Source organism: Oncorhynchus mykiss, chromosome 28 (assembly GCF_013265735.2).
Source record: "Oncorhynchus mykiss isolate Arlee chromosome 28, USDA_OmykA_1.1, whole genome shotgun sequence".
In the NCBI taxonomy this organism is placed as follows: Eukaryota; Metazoa; Chordata; class Actinopteri; order Salmoniformes; family Salmonidae; genus Oncorhynchus; species Oncorhynchus mykiss.
The window spans coordinates 43,400,476-43,425,468 of record NC_048592.1 but is presented as its reverse complement, the minus strand read 5'-3'; the positions used below and the strand labels follow the sequence as shown (position 1 = coordinate 43,425,468).

The 24,993-nt window shown below is 43.4% G+C and overlaps 1 protein-coding gene across 1 annotated transcript in view; it reads right to left on the bottom strand.

Moving 5' to 3' along the window:
• LOC110508268 (voltage-dependent L-type calcium channel subunit beta-2-like) overlaps positions 1-21,595 on the bottom strand; it is a 74,818-nt gene extending 53,223 nt beyond the window's left edge. The window contains exons 1-5 of the mRNA XM_036966352.1: positions 21,555-21,595; positions 14,997-15,189; positions 7,415-7,477; positions 6,062-6,184; positions 5,625-5,813 (exon numbers count right to left, since the gene is read on the bottom strand). Of these exons, the coding sequence (XP_036822247.1) occupies positions 5,625-5,813; positions 6,062-6,184; positions 7,415-7,477; positions 14,997-15,189; positions 21,555-21,595 (609 nt within the window). The remainder of the gene's footprint in view (positions 1-5,624; positions 5,814-6,061; positions 6,185-7,414; positions 7,478-14,996; positions 15,190-21,554) is intronic.
• Positions 21,596-24,993: the final 3,398 nt, after the last annotated feature.

Sequence of the window (24,993 nt, the reverse complement as noted above, 5' to 3'; positions counted from 1 at the left end):
ACCACACCTAACCCCTAACAGCCACAATACCACACCTAACCCCTAACATACACAATACCACACCTAACCCCTAACAGCCACAATACCACACCTAACCCCTAACAGACACAATAATACACCTAACCCCTAACAGCCACAATACCACACCTAACCCCTGACAGCCACAATACCACACCTAACCCCTAACTGCCACAATACCACACCTACTCCTAACAGACACAATAATACACCTAACCCCTAACAGCCACAATACCACACCTAACCCCTAACAGCCACAATACCACACCTAACCCCTAACAGACACAATAATACACCTAACCCCTAACAGCCACAATACCACACCTAACCCCTGACAGCCACAATACCACACCTAACCCCTAACTGCCACAATACTACACCTAACCCCTAACAGACACAATACCACACCTAACCCCTAACAGACACAATACCACACCTACTCCTAACAGACACAATAATACACCTAACCCCTAACAGACACAATACTACACCTAACCCCTAACAGCCACAATACCACACCTAACCCCTAACAGACACAATACCACACCTACTCCTAACAGACACAATAATACACCTAACCCCTAACAGACACAATACCACACCTAACCCCTAACAGCCACAATACCACACCTAACCCCTAACTGCCACAATACTACACCTAACCCCTAACAGACACAATACCACACCTACTCCTAACAGACACAATAATACACCTAACCCCTAACAGACACAATACTACACCTAACCCCTAACAGCCACAATTCCACACCTAACCCCTAACAGCCACAATACCACACCTAACCCCTAACAGCCACAATACCACACCTAACCCCTAACTGCCACAATACTACACCTAACCCCTAACAGACACAATAATACACCTAACCCCTAACAGACACAATAATACACCTAACCCCTAACTGCCACAATACCACACCTACTCCTAACAGACACAATAATACACCTAACCTAACCATTAGAAACAACAATACACATTTCAATTAAATATACTGCCAGAAATAATTCACGTTTTAATTAAGAAAATCAGAAGAAATACAATAATACACCCATCAATGAATTAAAACACTAAAACAAAATAAAACCTCACCAGTTGAAGGCGGGGTGTATTTTTTATTTGTGTCTTGAGAAACTGCTGCTTTACTGAAAGAAGAAAAGTGAGGAACTCATCTTAGTCATCGTAGTCCATTTTATTAAAGCAGCAGCAGCAGTAATTTGAGTAATACTAGTAGAAGTAATATTAGTAGTAATGGTAGTAGTGACAGTAGAAATAGTAGTAAAAATGTCAGTAGTAATATTAGTAATAATGGTAGTAGTAACAGTAGTAGTAGTATGAGTAATAGTAGTAATAATAGTAGTAATACTAGTAGTAGTGATAGTAGTAAAATTAGTACAAATTGAAGCGGTAATTTTAGTAGTAAGGGTAGTAGTAACAATGGTAATAATAATAATGGTAGTAGCAATAGTAATAATGGTAGTAGTAACAGTAGTATTAGTATGAGTAATAGTAGTAATAATAGTAGTAGTGATAGTAGTAATAGTAGTGAAAATGCCAGCGGTAAGGTTAGTAATAATGGTAGTAGTGACAGTAGAAATAGTAGTAAAAATGTCAGTAGTAATATTAGTAATAATGGTAGTAGTAACAGTAGTAGTAGTATGAGTAATAGTAGTAATAATAGTAGTAATACTAGTAGTAGTGATAGTAGTAAAAGTAGTAAAAATTGAAGCGGTAATTTTAGTAGTAATGGTAGTAGTAACAATGGTAATAGTAATAATGGTAGTAGCAATAGTAATAATGGTAGTAGTAACAGTAGTATTAGTATGAGTAATAGTAGTAATAATAGTAGTAGTGATAGTAGTAATAGTAGTGAAAATGCCAGCGGTAAGGTTAGTAATAATGGTAGTAGTAACAGTAGTAGTATGAGTAATAGTGGTAATAATGGTAGTAGTGACAGTAGTAATAGTAGTAAAAATGGTAGTAGTAATATTAGTAATAATGGTAGTAGAAGTATGAGTAATAGTAGTAATAATAGTAGTAGTGATAGTAGTTGTGATAGTAGTAGTGATAGTAGTTATGATAGTAGTAGTAGTAGTAATAATAGTAACAGTAGTAGCAGCAGCAGCAGTAGAGGAGATATGTGTCCATCATCTCGCAACAGACATCATCAAACTGTGAAACAGAATAGTGTACCATATACACTCGGTTTGTTGTTTTTATTAAATAGTTTTCATGAAATAGTTTTTAATCATAGCTAAAGTATTGCTACAGTTTCCTCGAGGCAGTCAGCCTTCATGGCTGGGACCACAAGTTTGTGTCCCGGATTCATGTTAAGTAGCAGTTAGCTGCTAGCCATAATGAAAACGGAACAGGCTAATGCTAGCAGTGCTAGCTGACCTGTGTTTTTATCCACAGGTGGGCATAAATGCTTATGGTGTGAGATGATTTCTACACAGTCACAAGTTGAAGATAAGGTCTGCCCTATATGCACCACCATCAAGCAGATAGGGGAAAATATCCTCCAGCTGTTGGCTCGGCTGTGACAAAAGCATAACCTGCTTTCTAAGTACATCAATCTTACTGTAACCCAGGCAAACTGAATCTCAGTTTTAAATGCCTCCTATAGCTAAACTGTCTGAGTAGGGCAGTGTTGATCTGTCCCAATCCAACGGACAGATGTTCAGCTCAACTCCGCGGTCCATGGGAGACTGGACACTTGCAAGGCGTAGTAGATCGGGTAGTCAGTCTGGCCACCTTTCATCTTTTTTAAATAACAAAATGAGGGGGTGGGGGGACATCCTCGTTAGCAGGCCACAAAGGTGGCACTGTATTATCCTCAAATCGGGCAAAGAAGGTGTTTAGTTTGTCTGGAAGTGTTACGTGGCTGGTTTTCTTTTTGTAGTCTGTGATTTCCTGTAGACCCTGTGTCTGAGGCATTGAATTGCGACTCCACTTTGTCCCTGTACTGGCATTTCGCTTGTTTGAATGCCTTGTGGAGGGAATAAGTACACTGTTTATATTCATCCATATTCCCAGACCTCGTTCCATGGTTAAATGCGGCATTCACGCTTTCAGTTTTGCGCGAATGCCACCATCCATCCACGGTTTCTGGTTAGGGTAGGTTTTAATAGTCATAGTGGGTACAACATCTCCAATGCACCTCTTTATAAACTCACTCACAGTCAACGTATAGATCAGTGTTGTTCTTCGAGGCTGACTGGAACATATCACAGTCCACGTGATCAAAACAATCTTGAAGCATGGATTCTGATTGGTCAGACCTGTGTTGAATGGTTCTAGTCACTGGTACATCCTGTTTGAGTTTCTGCCTATAAGACGGTACGAGCAAGATGGCATCATGGTCAGATTTGCCGAAGGGAGGGCAGGGGAGGCCTTTGTATGCATTGCAGAAGTTAGAGTAGCAGTGATCGAGTGTATTACCCCCGTGTGTACTGCAATCAATATGCTGATTGAATTTAGGCAGCCTTGTTCTCAAATTTGCTTTGTTAAAATCACCAGCTACAATAAATGCAGCCTCAGGATATATATGGTTTCCAGTTTACATAGAGTCCAGTGAAGTTCCTTGAGGGCCATCTTGGTGTCTCTTTGAGGGGGAATGTACACAGCTGTGACGATAACTGACGAGAATTCTCTTGGGAGGTAATATGGCCGGCATTTGATAGTAAGGAATTCTAGGTCGGGTGAGCAGAAGGACTTGAGTTTCTGTATGTTGTTATGATTACACCATGAGTCATTATTCATGAAGCATACACCCCTGCCCTTCCACTTCCCAGAGAGGTGTTTATCTCTGTCGGCGCGATGCATGGAGAAGCTTGGAGGCTGAACCAATTCCGACAACATATCCCGAGAGAGCCATGTTTCCATGAAACAGAGAATGTTACAATCTCTGAAGTCTCTCTGAAAGGCAACCCTTGCTCGAATAGTAGTAGTAATAGTAGTTATAGTAGTAATAGTAGAAGTAGTAGTGACGGTAGTAGTAGTAGTAGTTGTGGCAGCCACAGCAGTAGTAGTAGTGACAGTAGTAGTAGCAGTAGTAGTAGTAGTAGTAGCAGTAGTAGTGACAGTAGTAGTAGTAGTAGTAGTAGTGGCAGCAGCAGCAGTATTAGTAGTAGCAGAAACATGTAGAAGTTGTAGCAGTGGTAGCAGTAATAGCAGGAGTAGTGGTAATGATGTAGTAGTAGTAGCAGCCACAATATAATTAGTAGCCGTAGTAATAGTAGTAGTAGTAGCAGCAACATATTTAGATGTGGAAGTAGTAGCAGCAGTATCAATAGTAGCAGCAGTAGTGGTAAGGGTGTAGTAGTACCTGTAGCAACAGCAGTAGTAGCAGTAGTGATAGTAGTAGTAGTAGATGCAGCAGTAATAGTAGTAGATGTCGTAGTAGATGTATTAGCAGTAATAGTAGGAGATGCAGTAGTAGCAGTACTACTAGTAGTAGTACATGTAGCAGAAGTAGTAGTACTTTGTCTCTATGTTATATTGGCATCGAACATGTCACCCTCCCTAGGAGAGGGGGTGACCTCGATAATTTATTGTTAAAACGAGAGGCTGCCTGGATCTTTAATTTAAAGACCCTTGCTCCCTTCGGTCTCAACGTAGACTTTGATCTGAAGCCATTCTTGTGATTTTGCTACTCTAAATGTTTGTAGGCTTATGTAGCCAAATTGTATCTATGATCGTACGCTATCCATTCATGTTTTTTGTATGCTATTTTAATACATGAGAATTAACCAATGATATCAGGCCACACCCGGCCATGATTACAGACTGTGTGTATCTTTTAACACTATATAAATGAGTCACCCCGCAGTGTTTGTCATTATACCGTGATTTTTAAAACATTTGACCTTTATTTAACTAGGCAGTTAAAGAACAAGTTAGTTAAGAACAAATGATGGCCTAAGAACAGTGGGTTAACTGCCTGTTCAAGGGCAGAAGGACAGATTTGTACCTTGTCAGCTCAGGGATTTGAACTTGCAACCTTTCAGTTACTAGTCTAATGCTCTAACCACTAGGCTACCTGCCACCCCAGAAACACATATGTAGCAGTAGTAGTAGATGTAGTAGTAGTAGAGAAGATGTAGCAGCAGAAATAGTAATAGTAGTACTTGTAATAGTAGTAGTGGCAGTAGTAGTATATGTAGCAGCAGTATTGCTAGTCTTAATAGCATTAGTAGTTGTAGTAGTTGTAGCAGTAGCATTAGTAGTACTAGTATTAATAGCAGCAGTAGTAGTAGTAGTAGTAGTAGTAGTAGTAATAGCAGCAGCAGTAGTAGTAGTAGTAGTAGTAGTAGTATTAGCAGCAGCAGTAGTAGTACTACTACTAGTAATAGCAGCAGTAGTAGTAGTAGTACTAGTAGTAATAGCAGCAGTAGCAGTCATAGCAGCAGTAGTAGAAGCATCAGTAGTAGTAATTGTATCAGCAGTAGTAGTAGCAGTAACAATCAATCACATTTATTTATAAAGCCCTTTTTTTATCAGCCGATGTCACAAAGTGCTATACAGTAACCCAGCTTAAAACCCTAAACAGCAAGCAATGCAGATGTAGAAGCACAGTACCAGTAGCTACCAGCAGGGTTAGCATGTCAAGGGTCAGGATCAGGCTTATGGCTGTGTACCTGGCCAGAGCTTTGGCAGCTTTCCTGGCCTGGACATCTCTCCTGATCAGGATGGTCTCCAGGTTGGTTGGACTGGGTATGAACCCCACCACTCCATCCTCTTTCACTGGACGCCCAAGCCACCAGTCACTATTAAACTTCTGTTCAGACAAGGCAGGCAGGGAACTGGATTTATTATGAATAATAATAATAATAATACATCATTTAGCACTTATTTAACAAAACATCAGACTAAACAAGACATGAAAAAAGAGAGGGGTAGACTCAGAGAAGGGAAGGAGTGTGATGCATTCCCATAACCATCATCATCACCACTACATTATTACCATCATCATCACTATCATAGAGCTAGTGGTTAAAGGATAGAGGTTAAGGGTTACACTCTAACCTCTTTGACGTGTAGAAAGTCTCTGGCCTCGAAGGTGACAGCCTGGCCTGGTACTGGGATGTTGTCGTCGTCTGCTGGTATGTAATAGAAGTTACACCGCACAGCAAATGCCACAGGCTTGTACTGGTTAAACAGAGAAGACAACAGGCTTGAACTGGTTAAACAGAGACAACAACAGACGTACGTACTGGTAACAGGGAAGACAATAGGCGTACTGTTTAAACAGGGAAGACAACAGAAGTGCACCGGGAACACAGAGAAGACAACAGACTCGTCCTGGTAACAGAGAAGACAACAGACCTGTACTGGTAAGAGGGAAGACAACAGACTTGTACTGGTAAGAGGGAAGACAACAGACTTGTACTGGTAAGAGGGAAGACAACAGACCTGTACTGGTAAGAGGGAAGACAACAGACCTGTACTGGTAACAAAGACAACAGACTTGTACTGGTAACAGAGAAGACAACAGACTCGTCCTGGTAACAGAGAAGACAACAGACCTGTACTGGTAAGAGGGAAGACAACAGACTTGTACTGGTGAGAGGGAAGACAACAGACCTGTACTGGTAAGAGGGAAGACAACAGACCTGTACTGGTAACAAAGACAACAGACTTGTACTGGTAACAGTGAAGACAACAGACTTGCACTGGTAACATAGAGAAGAGATGGGGAGGCAGCCTGGTCTCTGAGTAGACGTAAGATAATCAAATGTAAATCAGGTATATTCAAATAAGTATGATATGTTATGTTTGATATGGTTACATAAGATGTAACTTTATTAATAAAAAAGGGAAAGAATGGTGGTTGGTCAGGGTGGATGGGTGGGCGAATAAGGTGAACATCTAGCAACCCATAGATTGTGTATTTGAATTTCATAATGGAAAACTTGAGCATTTTAGCTCATTTAGCTAATAACTGTTCAACTAGTTACACATTTTTAGCTACTTTCCAAGTACTTAGCATGTTAGCTAACCCTTCCCCTAACACAGACCTTAAACCTTTTAGCTAACCCTTCCCCTAACCTTAACCCTTTAACCTAACTCCTAAACTTAAACTTACCTCCTAGCCAAGCTAACGTTAGCCATCTAGCTAACATTAGCCATCTAGCTAACGTTAGACTAAACAAATTGTAATTCAAAACATAGCATACATTTTGCAAATACGTAACATACTGTAGGTTTTGCAATTCTCAACATATCATACGAAATGGATAATGGACATCCACAAATTAATACATAGAATACCAGATTTAGTGTCTCAGATTTACGTACATAATAACATGAAATGCTCTGAAACCAAGTAAGGAAGGAGATAGGAAACAAGAGATCGAGGTAGTTAGATTGGGGGCGTACCTTGGCCTTCTCCAACTGGACCTGGGCATTCCGCTCCTCATGACCATCTACGTCCCTCAGGGTCTGGAGAGAGAAAGGGAGTCAGAATTAGACTTGGGATGCTTTAGTTTGTAATGATGAGTTGATGTAGAATTAGACTTGGGCCCCTTTAGTCTGGAGAGAGGTCTGGAGAGAGAAAGGGAGTCAGAATTAGACTTGGGATGCTTTAGTTTGTAATGATGATGTAATGTAGAATTAGACTTGGGCCTCTTTAATGTGTAATGGTGATGTAGATATAGACTTGGATCGAGTTAGTTTGTAATGGTGATTTAGAATTAGACTTGGGCCGCCTTAGTTTGTATTGATGATGTGATGTAGAATTAGAATGGTCCTTTTTTAGTTTGTAATGATGATGTCATTTTGACTTGGGCTGCTTTAGTTTGTAATGGTGATGTGATTTATATTGTGGATAAAGAGTTTCCTGCCTAACAGAACTCAGAGGGTGTTCTTTAATGGAAGCCTTTCCAACATAATCCAGGAAGAATCAGGAATTCCCCAGGGAGGCTGTCTAGGCCCATTACTTTTTTTAAACTAATAATGACATGCCTCTGGCTTTGAGTAAGGTTTCTATGTATGCGGATGAATCAACTCTATACATGTCAGCTACTACAGCGACTGAAATGACTGCAACATTTATCAAAGAGCTGCAGTTAGTTTCAGAGTGGATGGCAAGGAATAAGTTAGTCCTAAATATTTATAAAACTAAAAGCATCGTATTTGGGACAAATCATTCACTAAACCCTAAACCTCAACTAAATATTGTAATAAATTATGTGGAAATTGAGCAAGTTGAAATGACTAAACTGCTTGGAGTAACCCTGGACTGTAAACTGTCATGGTCAAAACATATTGATACAACAGTAGCTAAGATGGGGAGAAGTAAATCAACAATAAAGCGCTGCTCTACCTTCTTAACAACACTATAAACAAGGCAGATCCTACAGGTTCTAGTTTCTACCTTCTTTAACAACACTATCAACAAGGCAGATCCTACAGGTTCTAGTTTCTACCTTCTTAACAACACCATCAACAAGGCAGATCCCACAGGTTCTAGTTTCTACCTTTTTAACAACACCATCAACAAGGCAGATCCCACAGGTTCTAGTTTCTACCTTTTTAACAACACCATCAACAAGGCAGATCCTACAGGCTCTAGTTTCTACCTTCTTTAACAACACTATCAACAAGGCAAGTCCTACAGGCTCTAGTTTCTACCTTCTTAACAGCACTATCAACAAGGCAGGTCCTACAGGCTCTAGTTTCTACCTTCTTAACAACACTATCAACAAGGCAGATCCCACAGGTCCTAGTTTTGTAGCACCTGGACTACTGTTCAGTCGTGTGGTCAGGTGCCACAAAAAAAGGACTTAGGAAAGTTGCAATTGGCTCAGAACAGGGCAGCACAGCTGGCCCTTGGATGTACAGAGAGCTAATATTAATAATATGCATGTCAATCTCTCTTGGCTCAAAGTGGAGGAGAGATTGACTTCATCACTACTTGTTTTTATGAGAGGTATTGACATGTTGAATGCACCGAGTTGTCTGTTTGAACTGCTGGCACACAGCTCGGACACCCATACATACCCCACAAGACATGTCACCAGAGGTCTCTTCACAGTCCCTAAGTCCAGAACAGACTATGGGAGGCGCACAGTACTACATAGATCCATTACTACATGGGACTCAATTCCACATCAAGTAACTGATGCAAGCAGTAAAATTAGATTTAAAACACAGATAAAAATACATCTTATGGAACAGCAGGGACTGTGAAGTAACACAATCATAGGCACAGACACATGCATGCCCACATGATAACATGCGCACTATACACACATGTACACATGGAATTTGCACTGTAGATGTGGTAGTGGTAGAGTATTTGCCTAAGGACACAATGTGTCATGAAATTTGTGAATGTATTGTCATGTTTTTAGAATTGTATAAACTGCCTTAATTTTGCTGGACCACAGTAAAAGTAATGGGGATCCAAAACAAATACAAATACAAATGTAGAATTAGACTTGGGACGCTTTAGTGTGTAATGATTATGTGATGTAGAATTAGACTTGGGCCTCTTTAGTTTGGAATGATAATGTAATGTTGAATAGACTTGGGCCTCTTTAGTTTGGAATGATGATGTAGAATTAGACTTGGGCCTCTTTAGTTTGGAATGATAATGTAATGTAGAATAGACTTGGGCCGCTTTAGTTTGGAATGATGATGTAGAATTAGACTTGGGCCACTTTAGTTTGGAATGATGATGTGATGTAGAATTAGACTTGGGCCATTTTAGTTTGGAATGATGACGTAATGTAGAATTAGACTTGGGCCATTTTAGTTTGGAATGATGACGTAATGTAGAATTAGACTTGGGCCACTTTAGTTTGGAATGATGATGTGATGTAGAATTAGACTTGGGCCGCATTAGTTTGGAATGATGACGTAATGTAGAATAGACTTGGGCCGCATTAGTTTGTAATGATGACGTAATGTAGAATTAGACTTGGTCCGCTTTAGTTTGGAATGATGAGAATTATGTAGAATTAGACAGTGCTACCTCTTGTAGATAATGTAGGTTTTAAATGCAATGTTACCTCTTGTAGAAACTGCAGGTTTTAAAGGCAATGCTACCTATTGTAGACACTGCAAGCTTTAACGTCTAGTGACACCCCATCCCGTGAACGGGACCGTTGTCATCATCTGACACTAATTTGCATAACGCAACGGACATAAATATTACTAGAAAATATTCCTATTCATGAAAATCACAAGTGAAATATATTAAGACACAGCTTAGCCTTTTGTTAATCACCCTGTCATCTCAGATTTTCAATTCTAATAACCTAACAATACATTCACAAATTTCACGACACATTGTGTCCTTAGGCAAATACTCTACCACTACCACATCTACAGTGCAAATTCCATGTGTACATGTGTGACAAGCATTTGTGTAAGTTTATCGATAGCCTAGCATAGCATTTTGTCCAGCTAGCAGCAGGCAATGCTACCTATTGTAGACAAAGCAAGTTTTAAAAAACTACAAGCCTCAGATTTCCCACTTCCTGTTAGGATATTTTCTCAGGTTTTTGCCTGCCATATGAGTTCTGTTATACTCACAGACATCATTCAGTGTTTTCTATCCAACTATACTAATAATATGCATACATTAACAACTGGGACTGAGGAGCAGGCAGTTTACTCTGGGCAACTCAGAGCACCTTATTCATCCAAGCTACTCAATACTGCCCCCGGCCATAAGAAGTTAAAGGCAATGCTACTTCTTGTCGACACTGCAGGATTTAAAGGCAATGTTATCACTTGTTGACACTGCAGGTTTAAAGGCAATGCTACCACTTGTAGACAATGCAAGTTTAATGGCAATGCTACCACTTGTAGACAATGCAGGTTTAAAGGAAGTGCTACCTCTTGTAGATAATTCAGGTTTTAAAGGCAAGGTTAGCTCGTTCGCATCTTGTAGACAATGCAGGTTTTAAAGAAAATGCTACCTCTTGTTGTCAGCGCAGTTTTTAAAGGCAAGGTTAACACGTTCGCATCTTGTAGACAATGCAGGTTTAAAGGAAATGCTACCTCTTGTTGTCAGCGCAGTTTTTAAAGGCAAGGTTAGCACGTTCGCATCTTGTAGACAATGTAGGTTTAAAGGAAATGCTACTTCTTGTTGTCAGCGCAGTTTTTAAAGGCAAGGTTAGCTCATTCGCATTCAAGGTAAACTCAGCAGGTTATGAATTAATTGGGAATTAATTTTAATTGTCAAACGCTCTATAACGCAATCTAATGCAGTCCTGATTGAATCCCAGCCTATGTGTTGAGGCAGTGGGCAGGTTTGCTATCTTCCATTTAGAATACATAGTTGTCAATCTGTTCAAATTCACTTTTTCATCATAGCTCAATGTTAATCCGACCGTTACAATTGTTGTCATTATTGTTGCTTCTCTCGCACTACTGTTATAACTGTTCTTCACTTCCCTGTCTTTCCTTTCTTCTGCTAGAATGTTCTAGATACCTTGCTCCATTTCTGCTAGAAAAGAGGAGTCATCTCTGTCTAAAGCCCAGTCAACCCTAACCGCTAAGAGGATTGCCCTATTCAGGTTAATAGAATCAGCCTGTAGCCTGCTATAGAACACAGTAGTCTGTATACAACACAATAGACCGGCCTGTAGACCGCACTACACACATTAGACTGGCCAGTAGACTGCAATACACACATTAGACTGGCCGGTAGACTGCAATATACACATTAGACTGGCCGGTAGACTGCAATACACACATTAGACTGTCCGGTAGACTGCAATACAACAAAGTAGACTGTAGACTGCAATAAAACACAGTAAACGGTAGACTGTAATACAACACTGTAGACTGGCCTGTAGACTGTAATACAACACAGTAGACTGGCCTGTAGACTGTAATAGAACACAGTTTCCCAGCCTGTAGATTGCAATGTAACACAGTAGACTGTAGACTGCAATACAACACTGGAACAGCCCTGTAGAATGTACAGTAATTGGCAGAGCTGGCATTTGTCACATAAAAAATGTGAGATGCAGTTTGATAAAGCCAACAAATCTGCAATTGTCTCCATTTCTCTACTAACATCAGAAACTCTTTCATCCCTCTGGTCGAAACTTGTTGGTTTCTACTCAGTCCTCCTCCTAGTAACCCTAACCCTGTGTTTCAGATAGACCAGTCTTCCTCCTAGTAACCCTAACCCTGTGTTTCAGACAGACCAGTCCTCCTCCTAGTAACCCTAACCCTGTGTTTCAGATAGACCAGTCCTCCTCCTAGTAACCCTAACCCTGTGTTTCAGATAGACCAGTCCTCCTCCTAGTAACCATAACCCTGTGTTTCAGATAGACCAGTCCTCCTCCTAGTAACCCTAACCCTGTGTTTCAGATAGACCAGTCCTCCTCCTAGTAACCCTAACCCTGTGTTTCAGATAGACCAGTCCTCCTCCTAGTAACCCTAACCCTGTGTTTCAGATAGACCAGTCCTCCTCCTAGTAACCCTAACCCTTTGTTTCAGATAGACCAGTCCTCCTCCTAGTAACCCTAACCCTGTGTTTCAGATAGACCCAGTCCTCCTCCCAGTAACCCTAACCCCTAACCCTGTGTTTCAGATAGACCAGTCCTCCTCCCAGTAACCCTAACCCTGTGTTTCAGATAGACAAGTCCAAATTCACAGTAACCCTAACCATGTGTTTCAGATCGACCCAGTCCTCCTCCCAGTAACCCTAACCCTGTGTTTCAGATAGACCCAGTCCTCCTCCCAGTAACCCTAACCCTGTGTTTCAGATAGACCAGTCCTCCTCCTAGTAACCCTAACCCTGTGTTTCAGATAGACCAGTCCTCCTCCTAGTAACCCTAACCCTGTGTTTCAGATAGACCAGTCCTCCTCCTAGTAACCCTAACCCTGTGTTTCAGATAGACCAGTCCTCCTCCTAGTAACCCTAACCCTGTGTTTCAGATAGACCAGTCCTCCTCCTAGTAACCCTAACCCTGTGTTTCAGGTAGACCAGTCCTCCTCCTAGTAACCCTAACCCTGTGTTTCAGATAGACCAGTCCTCCTCCTAGTAACCCTAACCCTGTGTTTCAGATAGACCAGTCCTCCTCCTAGTAACCCTAACCCTGTGTTTCAGATAGACCAGTCCTCCTCCTAGTAACCCTAACCCTGTGTTTCAGATAGACCAGTCCTCCTCCTAGTAACCCTAACCCTGTGTTTCAGATAGACCAGTCCTCCTCCCAGTAACCCTAACCCTGTGTTCCAGATAGACCAGTCCTCCTCCTAGTAACCCTAACCCTGTGTTTCAGATATACCAGTCCTCCTCCCAGTAACCCTAACCCCTAACCCTGTGTTTCAGATAGACCAGTCCTCCTCCCAGTAACCCTAACCCTGTGTTTCAGATAGACCAGTCCTCCTCCCAGTAACCCTAACCCTGTGTTTCAGATAGACCCAGTCCTCCTCCCAGTAACCCTAACCCTGTGTTTCAGAGAGACCCAGTCCTCCTCCCAGTAACCCTAACCATGTGTTTCAGATAGATCAGTCCTCCTCCCAGTAACCCTAAACATGTGTTTCAGATAGACCAGTCCTCCTCCCAGTAACCCTAACCCTGTGTTTCAGATAGACCCAGTCCTCCTCCCAGTAACCCTAACCATGTGTTTCAGATAGACCCAGTCCTCCTCCCAGTAACCCAAACCCTGTGTTTCAGATAGACCCAGTCCTCCTCCCAGTAACCCTAACCCTGTGTTTCAGATAGACCAGTCCTCCTCCCAGTAACCCTAACCCTGTGTTTCAGATAGACCAGTCCTCCTCCTAGTAACCCAAACCATGTGTTTAAGATAGACCCAGTCCTCCTCCCAGTAACCCTAACCCTGTGTTTCAGATAGACCCAGTCCTCCTCCCAGTAACCCTAACCCTGTGTTTCAGATAGACCCAGTCCTCCTCCCAGTAACCCTAACCCTGTGTTTCAGATAGACCCAGTCCTCCTCCCAGTAACCCTAACCCTGTGTTTCAGATAGACCCAGTCCTCCTCCCAGTAACCCTAACCATGTGTTTCAGATAGACCAGTCCTCCTCCCAGTAACCCTAACCCTGTGTTTCAGATAGACCCAGTCCTCCTCCCAGTAACCCTAACCCTGTGTTTCAGATAGACCCAGTCCTCCTCCCAGTAACCCTAACCCTGTGTTTCAGATAGACCAGTCCTCCTCACAGTAACCCTAACCCTGTGTTTCAGATAGACCAGTCCTCCTCCCAGTAACCCTAACCCCTAACTCTGTGTTTCAGATAGACCCAGTCCTCCTCCCAGTAACCCTAGCCCTGTGTTTCAGATAGACCCAGTCCTCCCAGTAACCCTAACCCTGTGTTTCAGATAGACCCAGTCCTCCCAGTAACCCTAACCCTGTGTTTCAGATAGACCCAGTCCCCCTGTTTGTTTCAGAGAAGCCATGCAGAAATGACTCACACAGAGATGAAGGGATTAACAGTCAACACAACAGATGGTACATTATCCTATTCTTCCCTGTGCACACACACACACACACACACACACAAACACTAAACACTTTACCTTTTTCTTTGGAGGCATGTTAGTCTGTTGTGGGTGAGATATCCGTTGGTTTCCCTGATCACTTTTAGTCCAAACAAGGACCCATATATCACAAAACAAACTCCTTCTTTACAAACTACTGTTGTGCAATGTATCCAAAGAGACTGTTGTTTGATAGAAGTATAACATTCATAACAGATTCCTGAGAGAAGAGCCCTTTGTATGAGCAAGGGCAGAATCCAAACCCCTGGTCAAGTGCAGCATGGCTGAGGATTCAGAGCTGAGTGGTGTGAATGGCTTCAATAAGCCTCTTTATCAGCTAGCATGTATTAACAGACAGTGTAGTCACCCCTCCAGAGCCTTGGTGGAATTAAAGGCTCAGAGAGACATCTGTTGCTTCCTCTGCACAGCATACTGTTCTATGGAGCTGGGGTATAGGACTGGGGTATAGGACTGGAGCTGGGGAATAGGACTGCACCTGGGGTATAGGGCTGGGGCTGGGGTATTGGGCTGGGGTATGGGGCTGGGGCTGGGGTATGGGGCAGGGGTATGGCGCTGGGGTCTGGGGCTGGGGTCTGGGGCTGGGGTCTGGGGCTGGGGTCTGGGGCTGGGGTATGGGGCTGGGGTATAGGACTGGGGTATAGGACTGGAGCTGGGGAATAGGACTGCAGCTGGGGTATAGGGATGGGGCTGGGGTATTGGGCTGGGGCTGGGGTATGGATATAGGACTGGGGTATAGGACTGGAGCTGGGGTATAGGACTGGGGTATAGGACTGGAGCTGGGGTATAGAACTGGAGCTGGGGTATAGGACTGGAGCTGGGGTATAGGACTGGGGTATAGGACTGGAGCTGGGGTATAGGACTTGAGCTGGGGTATAGGGCTAGGATATAGGACCGGAGCTGGGGTATAGAACTTGAGCTGGGGTATAGGGTTAGGATATAGGACTGGGGCCTGGGTATAGGACTGGAGCTGGGGTATAGGGTTAGGATATAGGACTGGAGCTGGGGTATAGGACTTGAGCTGGGTTATAGGGTTAGGATATAGGACTGGGGCTGGGGTATAGGACTGGAGCTGGGGTATAGGACTGGAGCTTCTATATAAGACTGGGGCTGGGGTATAGGGTTGGGGTATAGGACTGGAGCTGGAATATAGGTTTGGGGTATAGGACTGGAGCTGGGGTATAGGGTTAGGGTATAGGATTGGAGCTGGGGTATAGGGTTGGGGTATAGGACTGGAGCTGGGGTATTTGACTGGAGCTGGGGTATAGGGTTGGGGTATAGGACTGGAGCTGGGGTATAGGGTTGGGGTATGGGACTGGAGCTGGGGTATAAGACTGGAGCTGGGGTATAGGGTTGGGGTATAGGACTGGAGCTGGGGTATAGGGTTGGGGTATAGGACTGGAGCTGGGGTACAGGACTGGATCTGGGTTATAGGGTTGAGGTATAGGACTGGGGTATAGGACTTGAGCTGGGTATAGGACTGGAGCTGGGGTATAGGGTTGGGGTGTAGCATTGGGGTATAGGACTTGAGCTTGGGTATAGGGTTGGGGTATAGGACTGAGGTATAGGACTGGAGCTGGGGTATAGGGTTGGGGTATAGGACTGGAGCTGTGGTATAGGGTTGGGGTATAGGACTGGAGCTGGGTTATAGGACTGGACCTGGGGTATAGGGTTGGGATATAGGACTGGGGTATAGGACTTGAGCTGGGGTATAGGGTTGGGGTATAGGACTGGAGCTGGGATATAGGGTTGGGGTATAGGACTGGAGCTGGGGTATAGGACTGGAGCTGGGGAATAGGGTTGGGGTATAGGACTGGAGCTGGGATATGGGACTGGAGCTGGGGTATATGGTTGGGGTATAGGACTGGAGCTGGGGTATAGGCTTGTGGTATAGGACTGGAGCTGGGGTATTTGACTGGAGCTGGGGTATAGGGTTGGGGTATAGGACTGGAGCTGGGGTATAGGGTTGGGGTATAGGACTGGAGCTGGGGTATAGGGTTGGGGTATAGGACTGGGGCATAGGACTTGAGCTGGGGTATAGGGTTGGGGTATAGGACTGAGGTATAGGACTGGAGCTGGGGTATAGGGTTGGGGTATAGGACTGGAGCTGTGGTATAAGTTTGGGGTATAGGACTGGAGCTGAGGTATAGGACTGGAGCTGGGGTATAGGACTGGAGCTGGGGTATAGGGTTGGGATATAGGACTGGGGTATAGGACTTTAGCTGGGGTATAGGGTTGGGGTATAGGACTGAGGTATAGGACTGGAGCTGGTTATAGGACTGGAGCTAGGGTATAGGGTTGGGGTATAGGACTGGGGTATAGGACTTGAGCTGGGGTAAAGGCATGGTTGTGAGAAGGAGAGATTTCGTGTGGGGAAACTGCTTTTTCCCTCGAGCTGTCCAACTTATCACCTTATTGCCTCTAAAATGTAAATTAAAACCCTATAAAGAGTTTATATAATGTGTCATTAAGTACCTATTTGAAGGTTTGTGTCGAATTTGAATCGGGTTTTTTGGGCGGTACTAAAGTGATCTTCCGAAGTAAACAGCGGCTTTTGAGAGTCATGATAGCTTGCAGTGATGATGCAAATAATGACTAGGTATTCCCCTTACCCTGTCCCTGTCCCATTCTTGTTTTTAAACGGTGAGAGAAGTGCTACACCTGGAGGAGAGAGGCTGTAAGACAGAATTAGTTGCTTTATGTGTGCTGTACGTTACGCCATGACACTTCACGATGTAATGTACAGCGTCGGAGGGTCCGTTTTTTCAACTTTTCTCCAATACTATAGAGCCATTACCATGACAATCAACGCTTGAATAGAAATGCAGTTCACACCCCATATTTTGATGTCAACACAGTCGCTACAGTACCATTAGTTTTCTTTGCAGCCTCATTTGAATGTCGCGGTTGTGCACATTTTGTATGGAATGGGGTTAGCATTCGTTATAGGACTACGGTATGGGACTGGAGCTGTGGTATACGGCTGGTGTGTGGGCTGGGGTATTGGGCTGGGGTAAAGGACTGGAGTTGTGGTATAGGGCTGGGGTATAGGGCTGGACCTGGGTTAGAACTGGAGCTGGGTATAGGACTGGATCTGGGTTATAGGGCTGTAGCTGGATAATAGGACTGGATCTGGGTTATAGGGCTCGAGCTGGATAATAGGACTGGATCTGGGTTATAGGGCTAGAGCTGGATAATAGGACTGGATCTGGGTTATAGGGCTGTAGCTGGATAATAGGACTGGATCTGGGTTATAGGGCTAGAGCTGGATAATAGGACTGGATCTGGGTTATAGGGCTAGAGCTGGATAATAGGACTGGATTTGGGTTATAGGGCTAGAGCTGGATAATAGGACTGGATCTGGGTTATAGGGCTAGAGCTGGATAATAGGACTGGATCTGGGTTATAGGGCTTGAGCTGGATAATAGGACTGGATCTGGGTTATAGGGCTAGAGCTGGATAATAGGACTGGATCTGGGTTATAGGGTTGTAGCTGGATAATAGGACTGGATCTGGGTTATAGGGCTGTAGCTGGATAATAGGACTGGATCTGGGTTATAGGGCTAGAGCTGGATAATATGACTGGATCTGGGTTATAGGGCTGTAGCTGGATAATAGGACTGGATCTGGGTTATAGGGCTCGAGATGGATAATAGGACTGGATCTGGGTTATAGGGCTAGAGCTGGATAATAGGACTGGATCCGGGATATAGGGCTCGAGCTGGATAATAGGACTGGATCTGGGTTATAGGGCTGGAGCTGGAGTATAGGACTGTGGCTGGTACAGTGCCTTGCGAAAGTATTCGGCCCCCTTGAACTTTGCGACCTTTTGCCACATTTCAGGCTTCAAACATAAAGATATAAAACTGTATTTTTTGTGAAGAATCAACAACAAGTGGGTCACAATCATGAAGTGGAACGACATTTATTGGATATTTCAAACTTTTTTAACAAATCAAAAACTGAAAAATTGGGCGTGCAAAATTATTCAGCCCCTTTACTTTCAGTGCAGCAAACTCTCTCCAGAAGTTCAGTGAGGATCTCTGAATGATCCAATGTTGACCTAAATGACTAATGATGATAAATACAATCCACCTGTGTGTAATCAAGTCTCCGTATAAATGCACCTGCACTGTGATAGTCTCAGAGGTCCGTTAAAAGTGCAGAGAGCATCATGAAGAACAAGGAACACACCAGGCAGGTCCGAGATACTGTTGTGAAGAAGTTTAAAGCCGGATTTGGATACAAAAAGATTTCCCAAGCTTTAAACATCCCAAGGAGCACTGTGCAAGCGATAATATTGAAATGGAAGGAGTATCAGACCACTGCAAATCTACCAAGACCTGGCCGTCCCTCTAAACTTTCAGCTCATACAAGGAGAAGACTGATCAGAGATGCAGCCAAGAGGCCCATGATCACTCTGGATGAACTGCAGAGATCTACAGCTGAGGTGGGAGACTCTGTCCATAGGACAACAATCAGTCGTATATTGCACAAATCTGGCCTTTATGGAAGAGTGGCAAGAAGAAAGCCATTTCTTAAAGATATCCCTAAAAAGTGTCGTTTAAAGTTTGCCACAAGCCACCTGGGAGACACACCAAACATGTGGAAGAAGGTGCTCTGGTCAGATGAAACCAAAATTGAACTTTTTGGCAACAATGCAAAACGTTATGTTTGGCGTAAAAGCAACACAGCTGAACACACCATCCCCACTGTCAAACATGATGGTGGCAGCATCATGGTTTGGGCCTGCTTTTCTTCAGCAGGGACAGGGAAGATGGTTAAAATTGATGGGAAGATGGATGGAGCCAAATACATTCTGGAAGAAAACCTGATGGAGTCTGCAAAAGACCTGAGACTGGGACGGAGATTTGTCTTCCAACAAGACAATGATCCAAAACATAAAGCAAAATCTACAATGGAATGGTTCAAAAATAAACATATCCAGGTGTTAGAATGGCCAAGTCAAAGTCCAGACCTGAATCCAATCGAGAATCTGTGGAAAGAACTGAAAACTGCTGTTCACAAATGCTCTCCATCCAACCTCACTGAGCTCGAGCTGTTTTGCAAGGAGGAATGGGAAAAAATTTCAGTCTCTCGATGTGCAAAACTGATAGAGACATACCCCAAGCGACTTACAGCTGTAATCGCAGCAAAAGGTGGCGCTACAAAGTATTAACTTAAGGGCTGAATAATTTTGCACGCCCAATTGTTCAGTTTTTGAATTGTTAAAAAAGTTTGAAATATCCAATAAATGTCGTTCCACTTCATGATTGTGTCCCACTTGTTGTTGATTCTTCACAAAAAAATACAGTTTTATATCTTTATGTTTGAAGCCTGAAATGTGGCAAAAGGTCGCAAAGTTCAAGGGGGCCGAATACTTTCGCAAGGCACTGTATATTGGACTGGAGCTGGATATTGGGATTGGGATAAAGTATAGGACTTGAGCTGGGATGTAGGACTGGAGCTAGGGTATAGAACTAGTGCCGTGGGAATAGGAATTATTTGGAGTATGGGAATGGTTTTTGGGTATAGGACTGGGGTATAGGACTGAAGCTGGGTTACAGGGATTTGTTGTAGGACATGGGCTGGAGTGTAGGACTGGAGCTACGTATAGGCCTGGAGCTGGGATATAGAGCTACGGCTGGTGTATAGGACTGGAGCTGGGTAGAGAACTGGAGCTGGGGTATTGGGCTAAGGTATAGGACTGGAGCTGGGGTGTAAGGCTGGAGCTGATGCTTAAGGCTGGAGCTGGGGTATAGGACTGGAGTTGGGGTATTTGGCTAAGGTATAGGACTGGAGCTGGGGTGTAAGCCTGGACCTGGGGTAAAGGACTGAAGCTGGGATACAGGACTGAAGATGGCGTGTAGGAAGGTATAGGACTGGAGCTGGGGTATGGGGTTAAGGTATAGGACTGGAGCTGGGGTGTAAGGCTGGAGCTGGTGCTTGAGGCTGGAGCTGGGGTATAGGACTGGAGTTGGGATACAGGACTGAAGATAGCGTGTTGGGCTGAAGCTGGGTATAGAACTGGGGCTGGGGTATAGAACTGGAGCTGGTGCATTGGGCTGGGGTATGGGGCTAAGGTATAGGACTGGGGCTGGGGTATAGGACTGGGAAATAGGACTGGGGCTGAGCTATAAGGTTGGGGCATATGGCTGGAGTTGGGGTATAGGACTGGAGCTGGTGTATGGGGCTGGGGTATGGGGCTGGGGTATTGGACTGAAGCTGGGCTATATGGCTGGAGCTGGGATATAGGCCTAAGTAGTTTATGTGTGGGGGGGGGGGGGGGGCTAGGGTCAGTTTGTTATATCTGGAGTTCTTCTCCTGTCTTATCCGGTGTCCTGTGTGAATTTAAGTATGCTCTCTCTAATTCTCTCTCTCTTTCTCTCTTTCTTTCTCTCTCTCGGAGGACCTGAGCCCTAGGACCACCACCTGGTCTATGTTCTTTTTTCTATGTTGTTATATTTCTATGTGTTTTGCCTGGTATGGTTCTCCATCAGAGGCAGGTGTCGTTCGTTGTCTCTGATTGAGAATCATACTTAGGTAGCCTGTTTTCCCCTTTTTGGTTGTGGGTGTTTAATTTCTGTTTAGTGTCTATTCACCTGGCAGAACTGTTTCTTTTTCTCTTCGTTGTTATTTTGTGTAGTGTTCAGTTTTTTCAGTTAAAATATGACGAACACTTACCACGCTGCATTTTGGTCCTCCTCTCCTTCCACCAATGAGAAGCGTTACACTCCCACATCACTAGTCGGCTGCTACAGACCGCCCTCAGCTTCGGGAGACACAAAGGCTAGCTTTTTCAAACAGGCTAGGCTAGCTTTTTCAAGCAGACTAGGCTAGCTTTTTCGAAAATAAATTTGCATCCTGTAGCACAAACTCCAAAAAGTTCTGGGACACTGTAAAGTCCATGGAGAATAAAAACACCTCCTCCCAGCTGCCCACTGCACTGAGGCTAGGAATTACTGTCACCACCGATAAATCCACGATATTTGAGAATTTCAATAAGCATTTTTCTACGGCTGCCCATGCTTCCCACCTGGCCACCCCTACCTCGGTCAACAGCTCTACACCCCCCATAGCAACTTGCCCAAGCCTCCCCATTTCTCCTTCACCCAAATCCAGATAGCTGATGTTCTGAAGGAGCTGCAAAATCTGGACCCCTACAAATCAGCTGGGCTAGACAAATAAATGTTGCAAAATAAATGTAGAAATCTATGTTATTCAATTATTGCACCCACACTACTCGCGCGCGCCAACGAGCGTTTGTGTTGCCAAGGGCTAAAATAGAAGTCAGTTCTATTTCTGATGCAGATCGCGCTGCAAATCCTGCCTCTCCCATCTCCTCATTTGTTTATAGAAGCAGGTACCCACGTGCCATCTCCTCATTGGTTATACCCACATGGGTGACTGAAAGACGAACAAGGTCAGTGGCGGTAATGCACATAATTTATGAAAGTTGCCAATCGCAATATAAAGTCAAGAGAAGCAAAAGCCTGGAAGGAGGAGAGATGACTAGAAACGATTCAGTTGACCGTTTTATGTGTGGATTAATTGGCGGAGTAGAGGACCTTGTGCATTTCAGGTAAAATAACAACTCAATGTTTATATCCCAGGACAAATTAGCTAGCAACAGCAAGCTAGTTAAAAAGGACAAATTAGCTAGAAAGTGCAAGCTAACTAGCTAAATTCCCATAAATGTTTAATGCTTTAAGACCTGTCCCCAAAATAATATAATTGGTTCGGAGATTATTTTGATATTTTAACCTGCGTGTAGTGATCGCAAGTGACACTAAAAAGTCTGCAGGTCCAGACAACCTGGACCAGATAGCAGTTGGTATTATTACTGAACCTGTGGCTCACATATTAAAATTGAGTCTCTTGACCAATTCCATACCCAGCAATTGGAAATCAGCGTATGTCCTCCCACTGCTAAAGGGTGGAGATCCCTCAGAAGCTAATAACTATCGTCCTCTCTCTAAACTTCCTATCCTGGCCAAAGTCTATGAATCCCTAGTGAACTCACAGTTAAAAACTTCTTCATTGAAATGAACATGCAGGGTTCAGTCTGGCTTTAGATTGGGACACAGCACCACAATTGCAGCTATGGCAGTGGCAAATGACATCATTAATGCACTTGATAAAAAGCAACACTGTGCTGCTCTGTTTGTGTATTTATCAAAAGGCCTTTGACTCAGTTGACCATGAATTGTTGCTAGCTAGACTCAGAAACATTGGTCTCAGTGAAGGGGCAGTAAATTGGTTTAGGAACTATCTTTCTGACAGAACACAATGTGTATATACTGACAATCACAAGTCTAGCTGTCTAGAGATTAATAGAGGTGTGCCCCAGAGTTATATTTTAGCTCCTGTGTTGTTCTCAATTTGTATTAATGATTTGGGAAATGGAATGCAACCAGCAAATGATACAGTCATATATTCATGTGCTCCTTCTCTGGTTCAGGCTGTTGAAGAGCTCCAGAGTCCTTTTCAGTCACTGCAGGCCTCCCTTTATGGTCTCAAACTGGTCTTGAATGTACAAAAAACTAAATACATGACCTTTACCAGAGGTAGAAATCTGTCAGAGAACGTTAGCATTGTCACATCAGGTGGCTTATCCATTGAAAAAGTGTCATCCTACAAATACCTAGATATTCGATTGGATGACAAGTTGTTCTTTAAAGTTCATGTCGATAATCTTGTGACAAAGCTTCAATTGAAATTGGGTTTTTATTTTCGTAATAAGGCTTGCTTCCCACTTATGGCTAGAAAGAAGCTTGTTTAGGCCATTTTCTTTCTGTAATTGATTATATTATTGCTGTATATGTATATATTATTGCTGCATATGCATGCAACCTCCTCCATCTTACATAGACTGGACTCTGTTCATCATGCATCCTTGCGCTTTATTACAAATGCCAAGTCACTCACCCACCATTGCACATTGTACCAAATGGAAGGTTGGACCTCACTTTATGTGTGCAGAAAGATACATTTGTATGTGTTCATCTACAAAGCCCTTTTGGGTAAACTCCCTCTTTACCTCTGTAGTCTGGCCTCCTTCACCACCAGCAGTTACCAGACCCGTTCTGCTAGGTGGTTGCTACTTAAAGTCCCCAGGACATTCACAGTATTAGGCATGACTGCCTTCTCTTCTTGTGCACCAGACTCATGGAATAGTCTGCAATCCATGCTTCATCTAGATATTTTATTGCCACTGAACGAATTTAAAATATTGATGGGAGACTCTGTTACAGAGGAGTGTAAATGCTTTTTAGGCTGGATCATTTTGTTGTATTGTATTGTTGTATTTAATTTAATTGTTTTAATTAAGTAACGTATTTATTGTTGCTGCCTTCTTGGCCAGGTCTCCCTTGAAAAAGAGACTCTGGGTCTCAATGGGCTTTGGGCCTGGTGGGCCTGGTTAAATAAAGGTTAAAAAAAAATATAGGACTGGAGCTGGGGTATAGCTGGGGTATAGGTTTGGGGCAGGAGTAACGGACTGGGCTTCGACCTGCTATGCCCTCAGACAAACCATCAAACAGGCTAAACGTAAATACAGGACTAAGATTGAATCGTACTACACTGGCTCCATCACGTGTCAGATGTGGAAAGGCTTTCAAACTATTACGGACAACAAAGGGAAGACCAGCCTTCAGCTGCCCAGTGACACAAACCTACCAGACGAGCTAAATTACTTCTATGCGTGCTTCGAGGCAAGCAACACCAATGCATGAGAACACCAGCAGTTTCCGGTCGACATGATCGCCGTAGTTGATGTGAGTAAGACCTTTAAAAAGGTCAACATTCACAAGGCTGTAGGGCCAGATGGATTACCAGGATGTGTACTCCGAGCATGCACTGACAAACTGGCAATGTCACAGGCCTTTTGAGGTCACAGGCCTTTTCAATGCAATGCTATGGGATATACAAAAAATAGCTCCCAGATTGCAGTCCCTATGGCTTCCAATAGATGTCAACAGTCTTTAGACAGGGTATCAGGCTTGTTTCTTGAAAAACGAACAAGTAGTTGTAGTTTATCCAAGGTGTTCTTAAGAGGCAGGACAGGTAGACTTTTGGCATGCTTGAACGAGGGCGCCCTCCTTGTTATTTTTCTTTTCTATTGAACACCATTCTTTCCGTCTGAAATATGATTGTTTATTTACATATTAGGGGATTGATTAGAAACATTGTTTGACTTGTTTGAACGAAGTTTGTATGCATGTAGAAGGAGTGGATTACTGAAATCAATGGCATTCATTCATTCATTCATCGAACATTCATTGTGTAGCTGGGACCCTTGGGATTGCAAACAGAGGAAAATCTTCAAAGGTAAGTGATTTATTTTATCGCTATTTGTGATTTTTGTGAAGCCGGTGCTGGTTGAAAAAGTATTTTGATATCGGGCACTGTCCTCAGATAATCGCATGGTATTATTTCGCCGTAAAGACTTTTTGAAATCTGACAACACAGTTGGA